At 62.1% G+C, this 17388-nt stretch overlaps 1 protein-coding gene across 4 annotated transcripts; it reads left to right on the top strand.

Moving 5' to 3' along the window:
* Positions 1 to 185: 185 nt before the first annotated feature.
* On the top strand, positions 186 to 16603 carry CFAP410 (cilia and flagella associated protein 410). 4 transcript variants are annotated; one of them, XM_086676121.1, is made up of 8 exons: positions 186 to 473; positions 809 to 1330; positions 7395 to 7413; positions 8697 to 8743; positions 10896 to 11125; positions 12209 to 12380; positions 13331 to 13421; positions 15319 to 16603. In XM_086676121.1, the coding sequence occupies exons 4-8, from the start codon at positions 8715 to 8717 to the stop codon at positions 15448 to 15450; spliced, it is 654 nt and encodes a 217-aa protein (XP_086532247.1). In that variant the 5' UTR covers positions 186 to 473; positions 809 to 1330; positions 7395 to 7413; positions 8697 to 8714; the 3' UTR covers positions 15451 to 16603. The 4 variants fall into 4 exon arrangements, with proteins under 4 accessions (XP_086532247.1, XP_086532248.1, XP_086532245.1 ...); XM_086676122.1 differs by having other exon boundaries at positions 186 to 1330; XM_086676119.1 differs by lacking the exons at positions 186 to 473; positions 809 to 1330 and adding an exon at positions 5810 to 6114.
* Positions 16604 to 17388: the final 785 nt, after the last annotated feature.

Below are 17388 nucleotides of genomic sequence, written 5' to 3'. Positions count from 1 at the left end.
TCTGGGCTAGCGCTCCTTCCCTGGGGGGCCTTCTGGCCTGAGAGCCATTCCACTGACTGAAAGCACACGGCGGAGGATCAGTTAATATTTCAAGAGACAGCAATCACGCAGAGCTCTCGGGGGGGCAGGCATGGGCGGTCTGACTTCGGCTTCCGAGTATCCCAGGGCCTCTGTGGGAACGTCGGTGAAGGGGAAGCAGTACGTGAAACAGGCTGCTGACCAAACATCAGCGCTCATGTCGCCCCTGTGGCTCCTTCCCTTCCAGAAAAAACCACACATTTCACAAGAAGGCCACGTTCCGTCCGCCAGGACGTCGTTGCAAGAGCAATTATGAAACATCCATCCCATAAAAATAAAGAGGCGTTTGGCCATAAAGCAGGAACGCAGCAGTCCTGACTTTGATTGCGACTTGGCTCACATCCAGCTAAAGGAAACGCGGAGGACGTTTTCACGGCGTGGACAACACGGCCAAAGTAAAAAGTTCTGGCAGCGAAAAGAAAACTCAGTCAGTGAAAAAGAGAGCAGTCTGGCCACGTGGCATGGGCATGCTGTGGCCGGCCGTGAATAATCCACGGGAGCAGAGAAGCTGGGTGCTGGGGTGGGTCCAGGGGGTGGGGCGACAACACGGCCAGAGTCTAGGGCGGGGCTGCAACGGCTTCTCTAAGGGCCACTGGTAATGCTTCAGGATCCGCAGGCCCAGGGGCTCCGTTTTAACTACTCAGCCCCCTGCAGCCAGGAAGCAGCCATCAGCCACAGGTACATGGATGGGCGTGGCCGTGTGCCAATAAAACTTTATTTACAAAAACAGGCAGTGGCTGTGGCTTGCAGAGCCCTGGTCCGGACAGAGCACCAAGAGAAGTGGGCTTCATGTTGGGGACACCATCGTCCCTTCATGCCTTCATGCCTTCATGCCTTCATGCCTGAGGTTGACAGATCATCTGCCTTCTGGGAATGACCTCTCAGAAAGGATGGTTGAGATGTGATGGTGACGAGGGAGCAAATCGGCGCAGGGGCCAATGCCCTGCACCATGTGCCTTCCCGACAGCCATAGCAGGCAGCGCGTTTCCAAGCAACAGATATGGGGACAGAGCTGGGAAGGACCTCGAGGCCCAAACAACCTCTCAGGACACTGTGTTAAATGAACACATGCAGGCTACTCTTCTCTCACAAGCTGCGTGAACGAGCCCGGACCCCACTCAGGTCTCCAGAGACGGCAGCCCTGGTCCCCAGCCCCTGGCCCCGGGCCCACAACCTGACCCCACGAGAGGCCCCAGACCAGGCCAGCAGCCCCACGGCTCCCAGATTCCCGCCCCTCAGGCACCGTGAAGAGGTAATGTCTCCCGCCGTCAGCTGCTAGGTTTGGAGCCATTGTTACATAGCTGCGGATAACCGGATAACCAAAGGGTTTGGAGGTTGGGGTAGGGGTGGGTAGAGAGAAGGGAAGCTAGGGCAGAAGCTGGGGCAAGTCCCAGTCACCCCCGGTCCCGCGTGGTCAGAACACGATCGCCAGCAGGCCCAGCGTGGAGTCCCCCACCAGGCACAGCATGGAGGGAGCAGGCAGTGGTTGTTGCCCTCAAGGGTATTCCTGGGTGTGAGAGGCAGCCGGCCCCACGCTGGCAGGCGAGGCCTCAGGAGCCCTGGACAGCTGGCTCGGGGAGACGGGCCAGCGGCTCCAGGCCGCCCGAGTCCGGTGCTCTCCCAGGAGCCCCAGGGAGCTCTGAGGCCGGGTGGCCCTCCAGCTGTGCACCCAGAGCCACAGGGCCCGCCTTTGTACCCCAGCAGTGATAGGCCAGGGGCCGTGCCCGGGAGGGTCGCAGCTGAGAGCGGAGGCAGAACTGGAGGCAGAGTGGCTAAAACACACGGAGGCCGAGTCCCCAGAGGAAAACCAGGCAGGAGGAAGGTAGGCAGGTCTGGGGACGGTCCACCCTGGGGTGACCTTGCTGGCTACTGACAGTTTCTGCTGCCATCGGAGAAGCAGAGCTCACACCTGGAGGAGGTTCCTCCCTCTCCACCCCAGGACCTTCTTCTCTGCCACCGTCCAGCCCAAACACCCCGAACTTTCCTCTGTGCTTCAGTCCCCACCCGCTGTGGGGCAGCCCCCTGGGGATGAGGGCGGAGTGGTCAGCCCGTCCAGGGTCCTGAGAGGAGAGCAGGCCCTGTCCCTGGGTCCCTGTCACGCCTGCTGGAGCAGTGCTATCACCCAGACTGCACAGGGGCCAGGACCCCAGCAGAGGGAGGACCATGCCTCCCGGCCTGGAGGCCACCTGGCCCCTCCCACTCCCCCTCCAACCCAGGGGCTTCAAGGAGCCATAAGGAGGAGACGCTGGGGGTGTAGCTTCCAGAAGCTCACGGGAGTTCGGGGAAGCCACGCGGGTCTCTGGGATGTGGTGCTGGCAGAAATGAAGCTCGTGATTCAGCTGGGCTAGAAGTGAGGGAAGGACACTGTCCTATAGTAGCCAGGGCCACGTGGGAATCCAGTGAGCAGAGCCCCAGAGTGACCGCTGGGAGAGGGAAGTTCCCCTGGAATAAGGAAGTGTGTGCAGGGGACACAAGGAGAGGACGTGGTGGGGGCAGAAGACAAGGCATGTTCGGGCTGTCACCTTTCCCACAGCAACCGCCAGTCTGAAGCAGCGGGTTCCCTTCTTCTCTGATGTTCCTCTGGGTCACTTCCCCTCCCTCACTCCCATCATCCACCCTGGGCATGTGGCTCAGGCCGGAAACCCGGGCTTTGCACAGCCAGCCGCAGAGCCGGATTCGGGGTGCATAGGACTGATGCCAGGCCAGTCCCCAAACAGGTACTTGAGTCACCGGGAAAAGCTTTCTTTCTGCTGGACTCAAGCAGCCACGGTGCAGGCCTGAAGCAGAGGGTAGACAGCATCTGATGCGGGCGAGTGTAAGCTGGGAGCGGGAGTAGAGGCCGGGCCCCAATAACGAAGACCGAGGCCCTGGATCCAGCCACACTCGAAGCCACTGCCCTTGGCTTCTCGACGACGCCCACCCGTGTCCCCTCGGCTACTCGACGACGGGAACCGGTGTTTCCGTTTTGGTTTAAGCAAATTGGTGCTGCATTTCTGCCTGTGTCAGGGTTCATTCCAGGAAGCAGGAGCCCTGGGAACATGGCAAAATAGGAGATGTGTTACAGGCGCTCATCTTTACACAGTAGCGGGAAGGAGCTGGGGACACAGAAGTCCGGGAGAAACTGGAGAAGGGGGAGCGAGAAGCAGTTCTCCCAGGGCAGGGGGGGCAGATGCACAGGAGCGAGCTTGCAGGGGAGCTGGGGAGCTCGGCGTGGCCAGCTCTGGAAGCAGGACCACGAGGGGGGCTGTGGAGAGGTCTGTGGACGGCGGTGGCCTCTTCAGAGCTCTCACCGTGAGTTTGCAGCAACAAGGGCTGCTGGCGGCAGGTAAGGCCACTGTCGGCAAGAAGAGGACAGACTTCAGGGAAGACCCTGGGCCCCCACCCCCACCCCACCCTTCTGAGTCCATCCATCTCTCCCCACCTCTGCCCGGGATGGCCTTCCACCTGCCGTCTTCCACCTTCCAAAGCGCATGCAAATCTCTCATCGGAGCTACACGGGGAAGGGAGTTCTGGGGATGCACAGTGACACATCCAAACCGACACACTTCTACTTAAGCAGGCAAAGAATCCTCACTTTACAAGAGTCACCTGAGTCACCAGGACCTTCAACCGGTTCACACCCCAGCCACCCTCTTGAACAGCCACAGAGCCGGCAGGGGCTGCAGAGGTCCCCAGAGGCCACAGGGCCGTAAGCACACCTGTCTCCTCCTTCCCTCTGTGTGGGTGCCTGACAGGGGCCCATCCTCAACTTCCACTGAGAAGATTCCTCCCAGAGGCCCAGGCCGCCTGGACTCAGGGCCCAGTGGTTCCTGTTCCCCAGTGGTTAGTACAGGGAAATCCACACACCCTGAACCTGAGGGTCGACCTACTCCAGGCCGACCTGCAGGGTCCTCACACCTTCCCCTGTCACCCCCATCGCCTACACAGAGCCTCCCAGGTGCAGCCCTGTTGCCGAGAGCTGGGGCCTGTCCCACAGCCTCCGTGGTGTGGCTCATGCCCCACCTGGTCTGGTTCTTGTACCTGGACCACACCAGTCCTGGTAGGAGGAGGAGAGGCCATCTCAGCCAGGTGGGGACAAGCAGGGCCAGCAACTGCAAAGCCCCCTTCCCACATGTCCCCGGCCCACGGCCACAGCACACCGTGCTCTGCCTGTTCCGCCTTCCCCAGGACCAGCTTCTGCAGATGCTGGCTTCCATCTGCTAGTGGCAGGTCACCCACACCTTGGGCAGACTCTCCTGTCACCTGATGCGGCTCCCAAGTTGGGACAGCCAGAAGGCCTCTGCAAGCTTGCACAGCCTGGGCTTCTTGGACTCTTCCTGCCACTCTCGGTGAGGCTGCACTCCTGTCCTGCCCTGAGACCTGGACAGGTCGCCAGAGCCTGATACTAGACCCAGGGTCTGTCTGAGAGCTCCGACTGGCACTATTTACGGGCTTTCTTCCTCCTCAAAGAACAGCACTGCACTCTGTTGCCTGAGGAGGCTCACACACCATTTGGAGGGGGGGGGCACCTCACCCATGCACTGATGAGAGGCCTCAGGGCAAGAATCTGACCGATAAACTGCTCACGGCACCCCGTGGCCCAGCAAAACACAGCACGTGGACAAACCCCACAGAACAGCAATAATTGCTCAACCTCCATGGGCAGACTTTCCTCTTTGTAAAATCCCTATGTCGTCTTTGTGATACAAGCAGCAGGGCTGAGAGGGACGGGAGACCCCATAGGAAGTCTACTCTCTCCCACGGCGTCTCCCCCTCCTGTCGTGCAGTAGGCCCCTGGTACGGGCAGGCCCTCCACCAGTCTCAGGGGCCCTGGGCTTCAGAGGTTGCTGTGACGTCCTGGGAAAGCAGTCTCTGACTTCCGCTCAAGAAAAAGTTATTCTGACACTTCTTAAAACAGTAAGGAAGACTTTATTCAAGGCTATTGGAATAGGGGAGAGAGACTGGCCTCAACTCCAAATACAAAGACAAATGGGGTTTACAGCCAAGGTCAGCGTGGTGGTGGTGGTGGGGGGAACCCAGGGGACGGAAAAGTACTGAGACATCGCGGGTCGGGGGTCTTGCTAAAGGCAGGCGGAGACGATCAGATACCACCTGCAGGACAACCGGATCAGACAGTGAGGGCGAACAGACATCAAGGGTGGAGCGACTTAGCAGGCTCTGCCGATGGGCCGGGCAGGCCAAAGGCAGGACAGGGGGGCCAGTGGAAAAGGGGACAGAGGAGGATGACTAAAGCTGGGTCCTGTCACCTTCGACAGCTCTGAGATCCCAAAGCCAGTCAACGTAAGCTGCGCCTCTGGCTTCTGAAACGCCTAATACGGGGGGGGGGGGGGGGGGGGTACCTTTATGCTCAAGGGGAAAGGAAATCCACACGGGCCTAGGGCTGGCTTCTTATCTGAACAGTGTAAATCTCCGTTATTCAGGGAGTCAATACACTGTCACGTCTACGTTCCAGGCTCCGAGCTCGGGGGCTCAAGAGCTAGAAGGCTCGGGGCTGGGGCGGTTCAGGATCTCAGGGCTCGAAGACTCGGAGCTGGGGGCCTCGGTGCTCGGTGACTCGGTATCGCCGGTCTGTCCCGACGAGGGGCCTCACCTGGGTCGCAGCAGAATTACGTCAGAAGCAGACACTTCTCCGTCCCCCGTCCCCCCACGCCGCGCACGCGCAGGCCTGGACGCGCGCAGCCGGAGGGGCGGGGCGGGGCAGGCGAGGGCCGAACTAAAGCGTTGAGCGCTTGCCCGGGCGGCCCCACCTCGCTCGCGCCGCTTCGCCCCTCAAGGAATGGCCAATGGACTCGCAGGGCCCGCCCCTGACGACGCGGGCCCCGCCCCCTGGAGACAGGCCGCCATGGAGCCGGGAACCCGTGGCTAGCTGGCGGCTGGTCGAGGGCAGGGCCGGGCCGGGGGCCGGGGGCCGGGGGCCGGGGGCCGGGGGCCGGGGGCGGGTTCCGGGAGGCCCTCCACCATGAAGCTGACTCGGAAGATGGTCCTGTCCCGGGCCAAGGCCTCGGAGCTGCACAGCGTGCGGAAGCTCAACTGCTGGTGAGGGCCCAGAGCCCGGGGCCGTCCCCTCACGTCCTTCCCGCTGCCCAGCACCCCCGCCCGGCACCTGGGCTCTGGGCGGGGGGCGGGAAGGGCCTGCGGAGGGGCCAGAAAAGGGTTCGGGACGGAGGAGAGCAAGTGCCAGGGCCCCGCCCAGCATGCAGGAAGTGCTGCCACCAGCCCAGGTGGCCTTTGGCAAGGATCATTCCAGAATCTTTGCCCCCGCGGAGTGGTGGTGCTTCAGACCCAGGCCCCAAACATGCACTCTTTGAGACAATTGGCATTACCGCGAAGTCTCTGTCAGCCCTCTAGATGGCATTGGGCCCGATGCAATGGACAAACGGGTAGATGGGGCAAACGGGTCCCCTCTGGAAGGATCTGATTTCTGACATTGCCAGCCACTGGGTGCCAGGTCTACTAATCGGGTGGGGGATCGAGGTGATTAACACCATTTCTAGTGGGAAAGAGAGAGAGCTGAGACTCCCAAGTAAGGAATCCATAAACATTCTTGTAACTGGGCCCTGTTGGGGAGGGGCTGTCCCCAGGTGACTCCCTGTCTGGGGGGTGACCAGGTCTGGCTGGGCTGAGGAAGGACCAGAAGCACTCCATGAACTCTGGGAAGGTCTACAGGTGTTCACTGGGGACTCAAGGCTTCACGCACCCCTGTACACTGGACAGTTCAGGTGGGGCGTGGGGAGCCCAGCCAGGGGCAGACCGGCCTCACAGGAAGTGTGGGCAGATTGACCGCAGTGGGCCCTGCCTGTGCATTAAAAAGCCTTTCCCTCTGCCCTGGCACTTCTGACATTTGGCTCTGCCGTTTGTTCTCAACAATATGCTTCTTTGTCTTGCGTGGGGTGGCCATGCTTCCCCAGAGCGGGGAGAGACAAGGGCCCTATTTCAGGCTCTCTAGTGTTGGTCTCATAAGCTGCGTGTTCAGCCTTCGAGCGTGGCCTGTTACAAGGACTTGCTTGTCTGCTTACATCAGTGAGGGAAGTGGTCCTGCCTTGCGGCAGCCTGGAGGGTGAGTGGGTCTTTGTGCCCTCCAAGTGGGGCAGCCCTCCGGCTCCTCAGTCTGAGAAGCACCCCTCAGGCACCAGACATAAACAGTTTTCAGTCGTGTGACAACTTTTGACACTTTTGTGAGTCATCTGGGCAAGGTTTCCCTCACTTTATCATTGGAATTATAGAATTTTAGTTTGTAGACATTTGTCACTAATTTGTGTCCATTTGTTTTCTTACTCAGCTTTAACAGAATTAAAGTATGTCTTCTCTCTCCATAGGGGCAGCCGCCTCACAGATGTAAGTATTCTGCTGATCATCTCCAGATGCCCCCTGGTCCCCAAAGGTGTCACCTGTCCCTCAAGAGAACTGTTAAATTTACAGAACCACACACATTCAATTCAGCCCCTAATCTGGTACTTGGTTCATTTAGCAGTGCTTGGAATGTAGAATGACTAATGAAAAACATACCCCCGAGTGCCCAGCTTTATTCTGAAGTTCCTTTCAGTATTTAATCGATGAAAGGCTTCGTGTCCCAGGTCTCCCAGAGGAGGGGGAAGGCTTTGGGTCACTGAGGAGTTGCTCGTTTTGGCCCTGTTCTTGGTCAGATCCAGCATTCTGCTCCCCACCCCCACTCCCGCCCCCCGGGCCACGGCGGGTAGAGATGGGCACCTGGGTTGGGCGGGGGCAGTGCCCTGAGCTGAGCTCTGGGTCTGTGAACGGTCTTGCCCTCTCCCTCTCCGAGAGTGAACGTCCCGGACTTACACACGGATTGTGTACCTGTGGTTTCTTTCTCACTTTTGTAACGTGAACCGTCCCTTTCCTTGAAAACAGTCAGAAGTGCTGCTGAGACACTGGGCTATCCAGAAAAGCTGATTCCGCCTCCTGCTATAGCTGAAATGCTGCATATTCAGCAGCCCAAAAAAACCCCTGAAACCCAAAAATGCCACTGTAGCAGAAACAAACCCATTGCACATGTAAAGCACTCTGAGCCAACCATGAGCCTCTGGAGGTCAAGGGCCTCATCTGGCTCCACGCCTGACACGTGGCAGCACAGACGTTTGTGGGGGCTGTACCCCCCATCGGCCTTCCAGGCTGACTTTATGGACCCAGCCAAGCGCCCCATTGGTCTTTTCCCTGAATCAACAGTATTAATGTGGTGTGAGGTCCAGTTCCAATCCTGTCTCCCTTTTGCCCCAGCTCCGTTGGCCGAGCCTTCTCCCCGTGCCTCAGGGACAGCAAAAGAAACGTTCTCTGTCCACGCAGGGGCCATTGAGGTCCCCTCCCCTGATGTCTTCTGCGGGCATCTCAGGGATAGCGGCCTCTGATAGCGGCGATGCTCTCCAAAGTCCTAGAGAGAGCGCGTGCTTCTTCATGTTGAGGGAGTGTCTGGGTGCAAAGCGGAGTGTCGTGCGGAGCCTGCCTGCTGTCACGTGTTGCGTCAGCCCCCATGAGGCCAGCGGCTGCCCCGCGTAGGCGCGGAGGGCTGAGATGGGGCTCTCTGTGGTGCCACCCCGTCCCTGTGCCGGGCTCGTGGAGAGAGCGCCTGGCGGTGTCTGCCATCACATTCCTTTCCTTCCTAGGTCTCCATCTGCCGGGAAATGCCCAGCCTGGAAGTGATCACCCTCAGGTACCTAAACGCCTGCTGTGCTCTGAGTCACGGGGCTCAAAAGGAGAAGGCTCAGATCCCCTCGGATAATCTGAAAGCTCCCAACAAGAGTCTGTCTGGGGGCGTGGGGGTGGGGAGCTTCTGTGTGCGGAGGAGGGTCGGCGGCACAAGGCCTGGCTGTGCCTCAGCCCCCCTGAGCTCTGCCTCCTTATGAGGGGCCCCCGGCCGTCCCCTCGAGCATGCCCCGCTGCATCCGTGCCCAGCCTCACCATGCTCAGTGGGTGCAACCCCCACGTGATGAGCAGCTGCCCTCGAGGTGGCCACGTCCGCCTCCAGCACCCCCACCATTTCTGCCCTCTGGTTCCGGAGCTGCCAGGAGCTCCACCAGTGTCCCCGCAAAACACGGCCTCTGACCGGTCATAGCCACCTCTTCCGGAGGCCTTGGCATCTTAACAGGCTAGGGAATCCGTGGCTGAACCAGGTGCTGCCGGGACTTCAGGCAGCTGGGCTGTTTGGAGAGAGCCCGTGAGTCATCACCGCTTGCCAGATGCCGGCCCTCCCACGTCGGGCAAGGCTCAGGTCCCTGGGCCTCAGTTTCCCTATCTGTAATACGGAAATAATACCAGCGCCTGCCCCTTGGGGGCAGTGAGGAGGGGCTGCAGCGCTGAGCCAGTGCGCACACACCAGCTGTCACTGTCACTGCCTCGTATCAGTGAAGCCGAGGTTTGAGCCCACACCCCAGGAAGGCTTACCTGACAAATAAATATATTGCCTTCCATTCCCCCAAGTAGCAGGAAACCTGGAGGTAGGCGTGGCTTGAACCCCGGCTCTGCCGTGCCTGGAGTGGTTTGGGGCAGGTCGCTGGGCCTCTCTGAGCGCCCTGTGGACGGCTCTGAGAAAGGACAAGGCCCGGGGTTGTTGACTGAGCCCAGGTTCCAGGGCCTGGGTCTCTGGCGGCACTGGGACTGGGTGTAAATTGCCTTGTGAACACAGGGTGCCGATCTTTGGTGAGGTGCGGTCATTTCCCTACGGTCTTAGACCTCGTGTGTACAAGGCCTGTCTCAGTCTATTCCGGAGCCGCAAGTCCAAGATGAGGGTGTTGGATTTTCAGTGTCCGGTGAGACCTGTTTTCCGGTTCACACGCCATTTTCTCGCTGGGTCCTCAGGTGGGGCCAGGAGCGAGGGAGCTCGGGGGGTCTCTTTCCTAAGGTCCCGTTGTGAGGGCTCCTCTGACCCAGCCACCTCCAAACACCGGCACCTTGGGGGGTAGGTTTCAACGTATGAGTTTGGGGGGCACAGACATTCAGTCCAACCACAGATAGCCCAGTGGTCGACGAGGAGGACCGGGCCAGCGTGTAGCCTCGGGTCCCACCGCACCCCTGCCTGTGCCTTGGGCAGCTCCCGCACACCTTGAGCGCTGGTAACTGCGGTCAGTGAGTGTTCAGAATTGCAGGGGTGTCCCTGGAAGAATCAGGACATCACTGCCAACGCAGATACAGACTCCTGAGAGAGTGTTCTAGATAGGTCTCGTCGGGCAGGGTCTCTTGGAGTGGCCCCACCCGTGCCCTCCGGCTCGGCAGGGAGCAGCAGCGTCCCCAAAGCTGTGGAGGAGGAGCTCCCACCAGGCCCACGAGGACGCTGGGCCCTGAGCTCAGCTGGACACTGCGCTGGGCGTGTGTTCACGGTCCGCTTGCTTTTGTGGAGGTGCGAGCTTTCTGCTTGTGTCCGTTTAGACCGTAGAGTCTCTGCCTAGATGCCTGGGCGACCTTCTGTCTGTGATGTGCTCACATCTCTGCGGAAGATGTAAACCCATATACCCTGCTGCTCAAGCCGGGGCTCAGAAGTTCGGTGCCCAGTGTGTGTAGGGTAGGGCTTCCTTGTATTTGCTGTGGGTTCTGCTGGCTGCTGCCTGCTTTGGGGCATGGAGACGGTCCCTTGGAGGCCTGTTTCCTGTCCTGTGAGGAGAGTGGGCCCTCCTACCTCCCCATTGACTCGGTGAGCCTAACAACTCACCAAGTTGGGGGTTGCTCACTGCTGCCCGTACTCCTGACGCTTTCTCCTCGCCCTGGGCACCTCGTGGAACGTGACTCATGCCTCCCAGCTTCGATCAGCTTCCCGGGGGAGGGCGGATGGGCGCGGGCCTTACAGCTGACACCGTGCTGTCCCCGTGCAGCGTCAACAGCGTGTCCACCCTGGAGCCCGTGAGCCGCTGCCAGCAGCTGAGTGAGCTGTACCTGCGGAGGAACCGCATCCCCAGCCTGGCGGAGCTCTACTACCTGAAGGGCCTGCCGCGCCTGCGCGTGCTGTGGCTGGCGGAGAACCCGTGCTGCGGGTCCGACCCACACCTCTACCGCATGACCGTCCTGCGTAACCTGCCGCACCTGCAGAAGCTGGACAACCAGAGTAGGTGTCCGCGCCGCCCCGACGGGGGCCCCTCCTCTCCCCCGCCCTTCCCGCGTGTTGCTGATCCTTGTGGACCTGGCAGGTGTACCCCACCCCCCACCATGGTCTCTGGGGAGAGCCCCCAGGTTTGCACTCCTCACTTCGCAAGCGTGAGTGGGGCGAGGGGCCCTGGGCACGGCCCCACGCTGCCCACGGACCCCACGCTGCCCATCGGCCCCACTGTCAGAGCAGAGTTGTTTCCGCTGCCCTTTTATTGTCAGAATGCACTGCTGCACTTCCCTGAGCGCCCTGGCGAGCGTGTCGAGGGTCCGGGAGGGCTGGCAGCGTCCCTGCAGGCAGAGGGGACCCTTGCCCTCCAAGCACCGGGTCCCCTGGTTTTCCTGTTGGAGGCGGGAGGGCGCCTCCCTGCAGCCCGGGTCTGCGCCACACCCGTTGTCCGGGACCCGTGCCTGTTTCCTGGGGTCCACTGTAATGGCCGTGCCGGTCCCTGGCCCTCCCCACGTGTGCAGTTCTGTTCCCCTGGGTGAGCAGTTTTCATATACGTTAACTCCGGGAAATTAAGCCACGTGTGAGTGAAATGGACTAAATATTATGCACTCTGTTCCTTTTTAAAGTGTACGTTAATTTCACTTCTTTTTTTTTTTTTTTAAATGTTTTATTTATTTTTGAGACAGAGAGAGACAGAGCATGAGCAGGGGACAGTGAGAGAGAGAGGGAGACACAGAATCCGAAGCAGGCTCCAGGCTCTGAGCTGTCAGCACAGAGCCGAATATGGGGCTTGAACTCACGAACTGTGAGATCATGACCTGAGCTGAAGTCGGACGCTTAACCGACTGAGCCACCCAGGCGCCCCTCACTTCTTATGAATACTTGCAGAACTGCTGAAGTTCAGGCTCTCATCCAGCACATGCCAGGGTCAGGGTGTGACAGGCACGACCCCACCGTGCTGTTGAGCTGGCCAGCGGGGCGGACAGGCATGCCTCTTGTCTAAAGCAGAGCCGAATGCTGTGGTCCAGGGGGCTTGGGGTGGGGGGGGAGGGAGGGTCCGCACTGATGCTTCTGCTCCCTTCCCGTCATCTGAAGCGGTGACCGAGGAGGAGCTGTCCCGAGCATTGCTGGAGGGAGAGGAGGTCACGGCCCCCGGCGGAGAGGGAGCAGGGAACGGCCGAACCGAGCTGTCCTACGGCCTGAGCGCCCTGAACACCGCCGCTGAGATCCAGCGGGACGCGCTCAGCTGTGGCGAGGAGGAGGCCAGGTGAGGCCGGAGGGGCGGCAGGCCTGTCCCTGGGGTCCTGCTGTGGGGTCAGTGGGCCTTTCCCAGGCCTGCGTGACTGGGGAGTGAGGGAAGGGAACCCCCCAGGGTGGTTCTTCCCCATCCCGGTGCTCCCCATCCCAGCCGGCTTTCTGCTGTGTGTCGCAAGGCTCAGGGCCCGGGGCCTGTGTGGGTCTGGACCAGCCCTGGCAGTGGAGCAGCCCCAAGGTGGGGGCGGGTGGAGCGGACCGGCGGGCACGGGAGCGTTGCTGGGCCCAGCACTGCAGAACCTGAGGGAAAGTCACGTGGCTGTGACCGTGGCCTGCTGAGCTGCCACGGGGGAGGGGATGGGAGGGGCGTGTGCCCCGAGGGAGGGCCCTCTGGGCCACAGCACTGCCGACACGGCTGACGCGGCCTTGGGGGGCGGGTTGCACTGTCGTGGGTGTTTCTGAGCATAAACCGCACATGCGAAATGTTGTAGAAACTGTTGCTCCCAGTGAGGCTGTCGGGCTGAGTCCAGGTGACGGCAAAGCCACCTGTTCCGTTTGCCCCGCGTGTGAGGCCATATGGACGCCACCTTGGGGGCGGGCTTTGCAGCCCCTGCTCTGCGTTAGCTTTGTGTGTTCAGAGCGCCCGGCCCCGGTGGAAGCCCAGACGCAGCAAAGTTGTCTCTGGCGGGGGGTGTGGAGGGTAGACCCACCGTCCCCTTGCCCCTTCCCCACCCCATCCCCCCCAGTCCCCCCGCCCTTCCCCTGCCCTGTCCCCCCGACCCCATCCCCCTGCCCCTACCCTGCTCCGTCCCCTCCCATCCCCCCGCCCCTCCCCCACCCTGTCCCCCAGAAACATCACAGAGTGGCAGTCTGCCTCCCTCGCTGCGCTCAGCCTCCGGAGGGTTTGACGTGGGGCCCCGAGCAGCTCAGGCTCACACACCCTGTGCTCTCTCCCACCTGCAGCGTCCAGGGCCAGCTCAGCCCGAAGCCCCCTTCCCGGGACCCGTTCCCCTCCTTCTCACAGAGGGAAGCCGTGAGCGGTCGCAGGAACAGGGTGAGTGTGACAGAGACAGCCTGGCTGGAGGTGGCTGCCACTTCCCTCTGCCCAGGATGTGGAGACTGGGGGCGGCGGGGTGGGGGGATGGTTGGATGGGCTGGAGACACCCAGGGACACCGAGCCAGGCCCCAGAGGGCGGGACGCTGGCTCTAAGCTCAATCAGTGGGAAGGAGCCGGCCTAGAGAGAGAGGAGGACCCCCCCCCCCCCCCCCCCCGCCAACAGCTGCAGGAGAGCCCTGGCTCTGGCCTGGGGGCGGGGCGGCTGCTGTGGTGGCACGAAAGCTGTAGGGGTTCGCTGCTGGGGGGCCTCCCGCCTGCAGGTGGACACAGTCCTCATCCCTGGGAGGAGTAATGGGTTGTTGACAAGAAGTCGGTTATGTGGGCAGCTCGGTCAGAGACCCCGGCCCTTTCCAAGTGTCTGCCTACCTCCTGTGTCCTTCTGGCTCGTGCTGGGGCTTGTTCCCCTGCTGGTCACAGGGCTGGCCCTCCGATCCAGGCTCACACCGTTTCTTCCCGTGTGTGTCCCCTCATTGGTAAAGAGCAGCTGCCGCGTGTACCCCCAGCCAGCAGGCCCGGCTTCATCAGCTGGAACTGCTCACGTCCCCAGTGGGAGCCGTCATTGGCCAGGAGGACAGGGTTACCGCCGTTAGCTTGGCCCAGTGGGGACCCCGCCACCTGGTCACGTGGGAGGGTGCTGCCTGAGCAGAGCCACGGGACTGGTGCGGGCCCACGAGGGAAAGGCTCCACAGTCGGGGGGCGGGGGCCGCCAGCACCCCCTCGAGGAACTTGCCAAGCTTGTGGGGGGCACAGAGGGAGAGGGACCGAGGCCCTGTGCCGGGGAGGGGCCGACCCACCCTCTGGGAGAAGCGTCCCCCCAGAGCCGCCGACAGAAGTGACTGCAGACTGAATGCCAGTCTTGGCAGCTGCCCCCGGAGCCTGGGGACCACACCCCGCACAGCTGACGGTCCCGAGCAGGGTGTGTGCGTGGGGTCAGCTCAGCAGTCTGTGCAAGCTTCTCCGACACCTTTCAGGAGGAGCCCCCACGTACACAACCCCGGGGCAGGGCAGGCCCTGTGGGCAGGCCCAGGCCTCTGGAGGGCACTGGGGGGGGGGGGGGCGGGGGGAACCCCGAGACTAAACACTGACCCAGCTCAGTGCCCTCCACAAACGCAGACCCAGAGTCACCAAAGCAACTTCTGGGGACGGGAAAGAAGGAGGCCCTGGTTCTGCTGTGAACGTGGACTTGGACCGTGGCTCCTCCCTCCCCCAGGGGTGGGCAGGGGGGTGTCCTGCGAGCCTAAGTGCAGAAGGCCAGGGGGAGCCTGGAGATGCAGGGAGACGGGGGTGGAGCGGGACACCCGAGCGTTGCTGAGGCCACGGGTCAGCGCCCTGGTGCGCGCAGGGACTCTGTGGCTCAGCCCGGTGACCCTCTGAGCACGTCCCTTTGCTCACACGTGACTCTCCTGTCACCCCACAAGAAGAACGAGCTGGAGTAGTCCTCACGTGCAAAATCCTTTCTTGCTCAAGTGCGGACAGAAACCTGTTGTGGGTGCACGTGTGCTCACGTGTGCTCACGTGTGCCATGCGTGTGTTGTGGGTGCACGTGTGCACACGCATGGCACACCTGAGCACACGTGTCTGGTCACACGTTACTGATCGCCGTCCTGGGCCACTCAGCTCCCTTCTGCCTCCGGCTGCCTGGCTCACTGTGTGACTGAGGGCTGGCCGCTTAGCCTCTCTGGGCAGTGCCCGCAGGCGGCCGCAGCTCTGTCTGCCTGAGGGCCTGCCCGGTGTCTCCTGTCTGGAAGGCTGTTCACCCGGGACATGCACATCAGGGTGGGGGCAGCCTAGCCGTGCCCGGCCTGGCCCTCAGCCAGCGACTCTGTGCCCCCAGAACAATGTCCTGACTGCCATCCTGCTGCTGCTGCGGGAGCTGGACGCCGAGGGGCTGGAGGCCGTGCACCAGACCGTGGTCAGCCGGCTCCAGGCTCTGCACAAGCAGGAGCCACAAGAGGACGTGGAATGACGGTCAGCCGGGACCCGAGCCGCCAGGCCTTCCTCCCAGGACCCTGTGCCCCCATCTGGGAGGTGTGGGGTCCACAGCCACGGCCTCCACTGCATCCTGAGTGTCCGCATGCGGGCTGTGTCCCCAGAAGCTCAGCCCCGCCTGGGAAGGCCACGCCCCAGGTGTAGAAGGCGGGAAGGGCGCCGGGCACTGCGCCGGGCACACTCCGCCATGCGGGGCCCAGGCGTGTGCCGCCTGCCTCGCCTCGCCTCGCCTCACCTCACCTCTTCTCAGGTGGCGTTGCAGCCACTGTCCCTAATAAACATCTTCCCCAAGTCCAGTCTGGAAGCAGACGTTTCCTAGGAGACGGACGTAGCCTTGACGTTGTTTTGAAGCTAAGGGTCACGTGCACGTGCATTTCCCCTGTCGGCTCTCCCACCGGGTAGATTCCGCCCAGGATGGTGCCGTCCTCGAAGCAGCAGCGGCTCCGGGCTCCGCCTCAGCCTCGGCAGACCCACGCGGCCGTGCCCACCGCTGCCCACGTGTTTGGCAGGGTGCAGGGGTCTTGTATGCCATGCGGTGGGGAGGCCGGGGGTGGGCAGGCCCGCGCTCCTGTCTGGAGACTCAGGTACAGCCGTAGGACAGCCAGCGGGGCCAGGGAGGATGCCTGGAAACCCCATCTAAAACGTGTTCTCCCGTGGGCAGAGCCACAGGCCTTGCCGTGGTGCACAGGCCCCGAGTGGTAGTGTTGCAATCCGGGGCCCTTCCTCCTGCCCCCCAGCAGTTCCGGGGGCCGGGAAGGAGCGTGGCCTCTGAGCCATTAGTCTTACTGGTGCTGAAATGGCGGGACCGGAGAGGGGGGTTCCCTCCGCCTTGGCTCCCGTTAGTGTCTGTGTCGCCGTGCAAGCGAAGGGGTGGGACTTCACCCACTGTGTGCGAGAACCCAGATGGGGTGACTGCCGGGGAGACCGTGGCAGGCCGCGCTCGCACTGGCCCGGCCACACCGGGCGGGTGGTGGATATCGGGTGTCGTGGCTCCTCGGGACCTGGGGGGCGGAAGCAAGGGGTCGCCACGTGGGGGTATCCGGAAGGGTGGCCGCAGGGTCCGCGCATGCCTTCTGTTGTACATCTGGATGGTTGTCACACTCAATAAAGCATTGTCTTTTTTAGAGCCAGTTGGGGTGGTCCTGTTAAATCCGGAACATCTTCCCTTTCCTCGCCCACCAGGCAGCTCACACCAGCTTCCCGCCTGCCCACGACCTCGGTTAGTGACCTTGAATCCGCCCCACCAGGCAGCTCCGAAGGGCCTGAAGTCCGTTGGTCCCGGTTGACATCTGTCCCAGCTGTCCTTGAGCCAAGGACCCAGCTAGGCCGTGCCCGCACCCCTGAGCCTCTGTGAGTCACAAACTGGGGTGTTGAAGCCTCTGTGTTTGTGGCTGGAAACCCCCCCCCAGGCTGGAAACCAACACCGTCTCCTTGGCGGGGGGGTGGGGGGGCAGAAGTCCTGAGCGAACTCCAGCCCACAGCTGAGCCCTGCTGCCTGCCCACAGCCCCTTCCCAGGCACGGCCCACCGCCCGCTCGCCACGACCTTCCTGCGGTGCCCGCCCCACCCACCCCTGTGCACGGCAGGACCCACAGGAGGGATCCGCCGTGGGCTCCCTCCCAGCCATGTGCGTGTCTGGCTTAACCAGAGGCAGACTTGTCAGGGCCTTGGCTGTGCGCTCCCCAGGAGTCTCTCGCCTGCCCTGGGTGGGGCCTCCCACGGCGGCAAGCCCCTGGCCCTGGGTGCAGAGGGCACATTTGTTAGCGCACTGTGGCCAGGCCACACACCCCCTGCTGGCATCTTCAGGGGAACGTGGGATCTGCACCTGACACCTTGTCATGCTGGCCTCACGCGTGGCGTCCTCGAAGCTGAGCCGGAGGGCAGAGCCTGGCGGGTCTGGGTTTTGAAGCCTGCCC

The sequence above is a fragment of the Puma concolor genome, chromosome C2 (assembly GCF_028749965.1).
Source record: "Puma concolor isolate L17-30 chromosome C2, mPumCon1.1.hap2, whole genome shotgun sequence".
NCBI lineage: Eukaryota > Metazoa > Chordata > Mammalia > Carnivora > Felidae > Puma > Puma concolor.
Note: the sequence above shows the minus strand (reverse complement) of the source record. Positions and strands in the feature narration are given on the sequence as shown.

Bases quoted from the DNA above. Each gene is read 5' to 3' on its own strand.
- CFAP410 (XM_086676119.1), top strand. From the start codon at position 6,038: ATGAAGCTGACTCGGAAGATGGTCCTGTCCCGGGCCAAGGCCTCGGAG. The intron at 12,381-13,330 runs GTGAGGCCGGAG...TCCCACCTGCAG, and splicing joins TGTGGCGAGGAGGAGGCCAG to CGTCCAGGGCCAGCTCAGCC. The intron at 13,422-15,318 runs GTGAGTGTGACA...CTGTGCCCCCAG, and splicing joins TGAGCGGTCGCAGGAACAGG to AACAATGTCCTGACTGCCAT.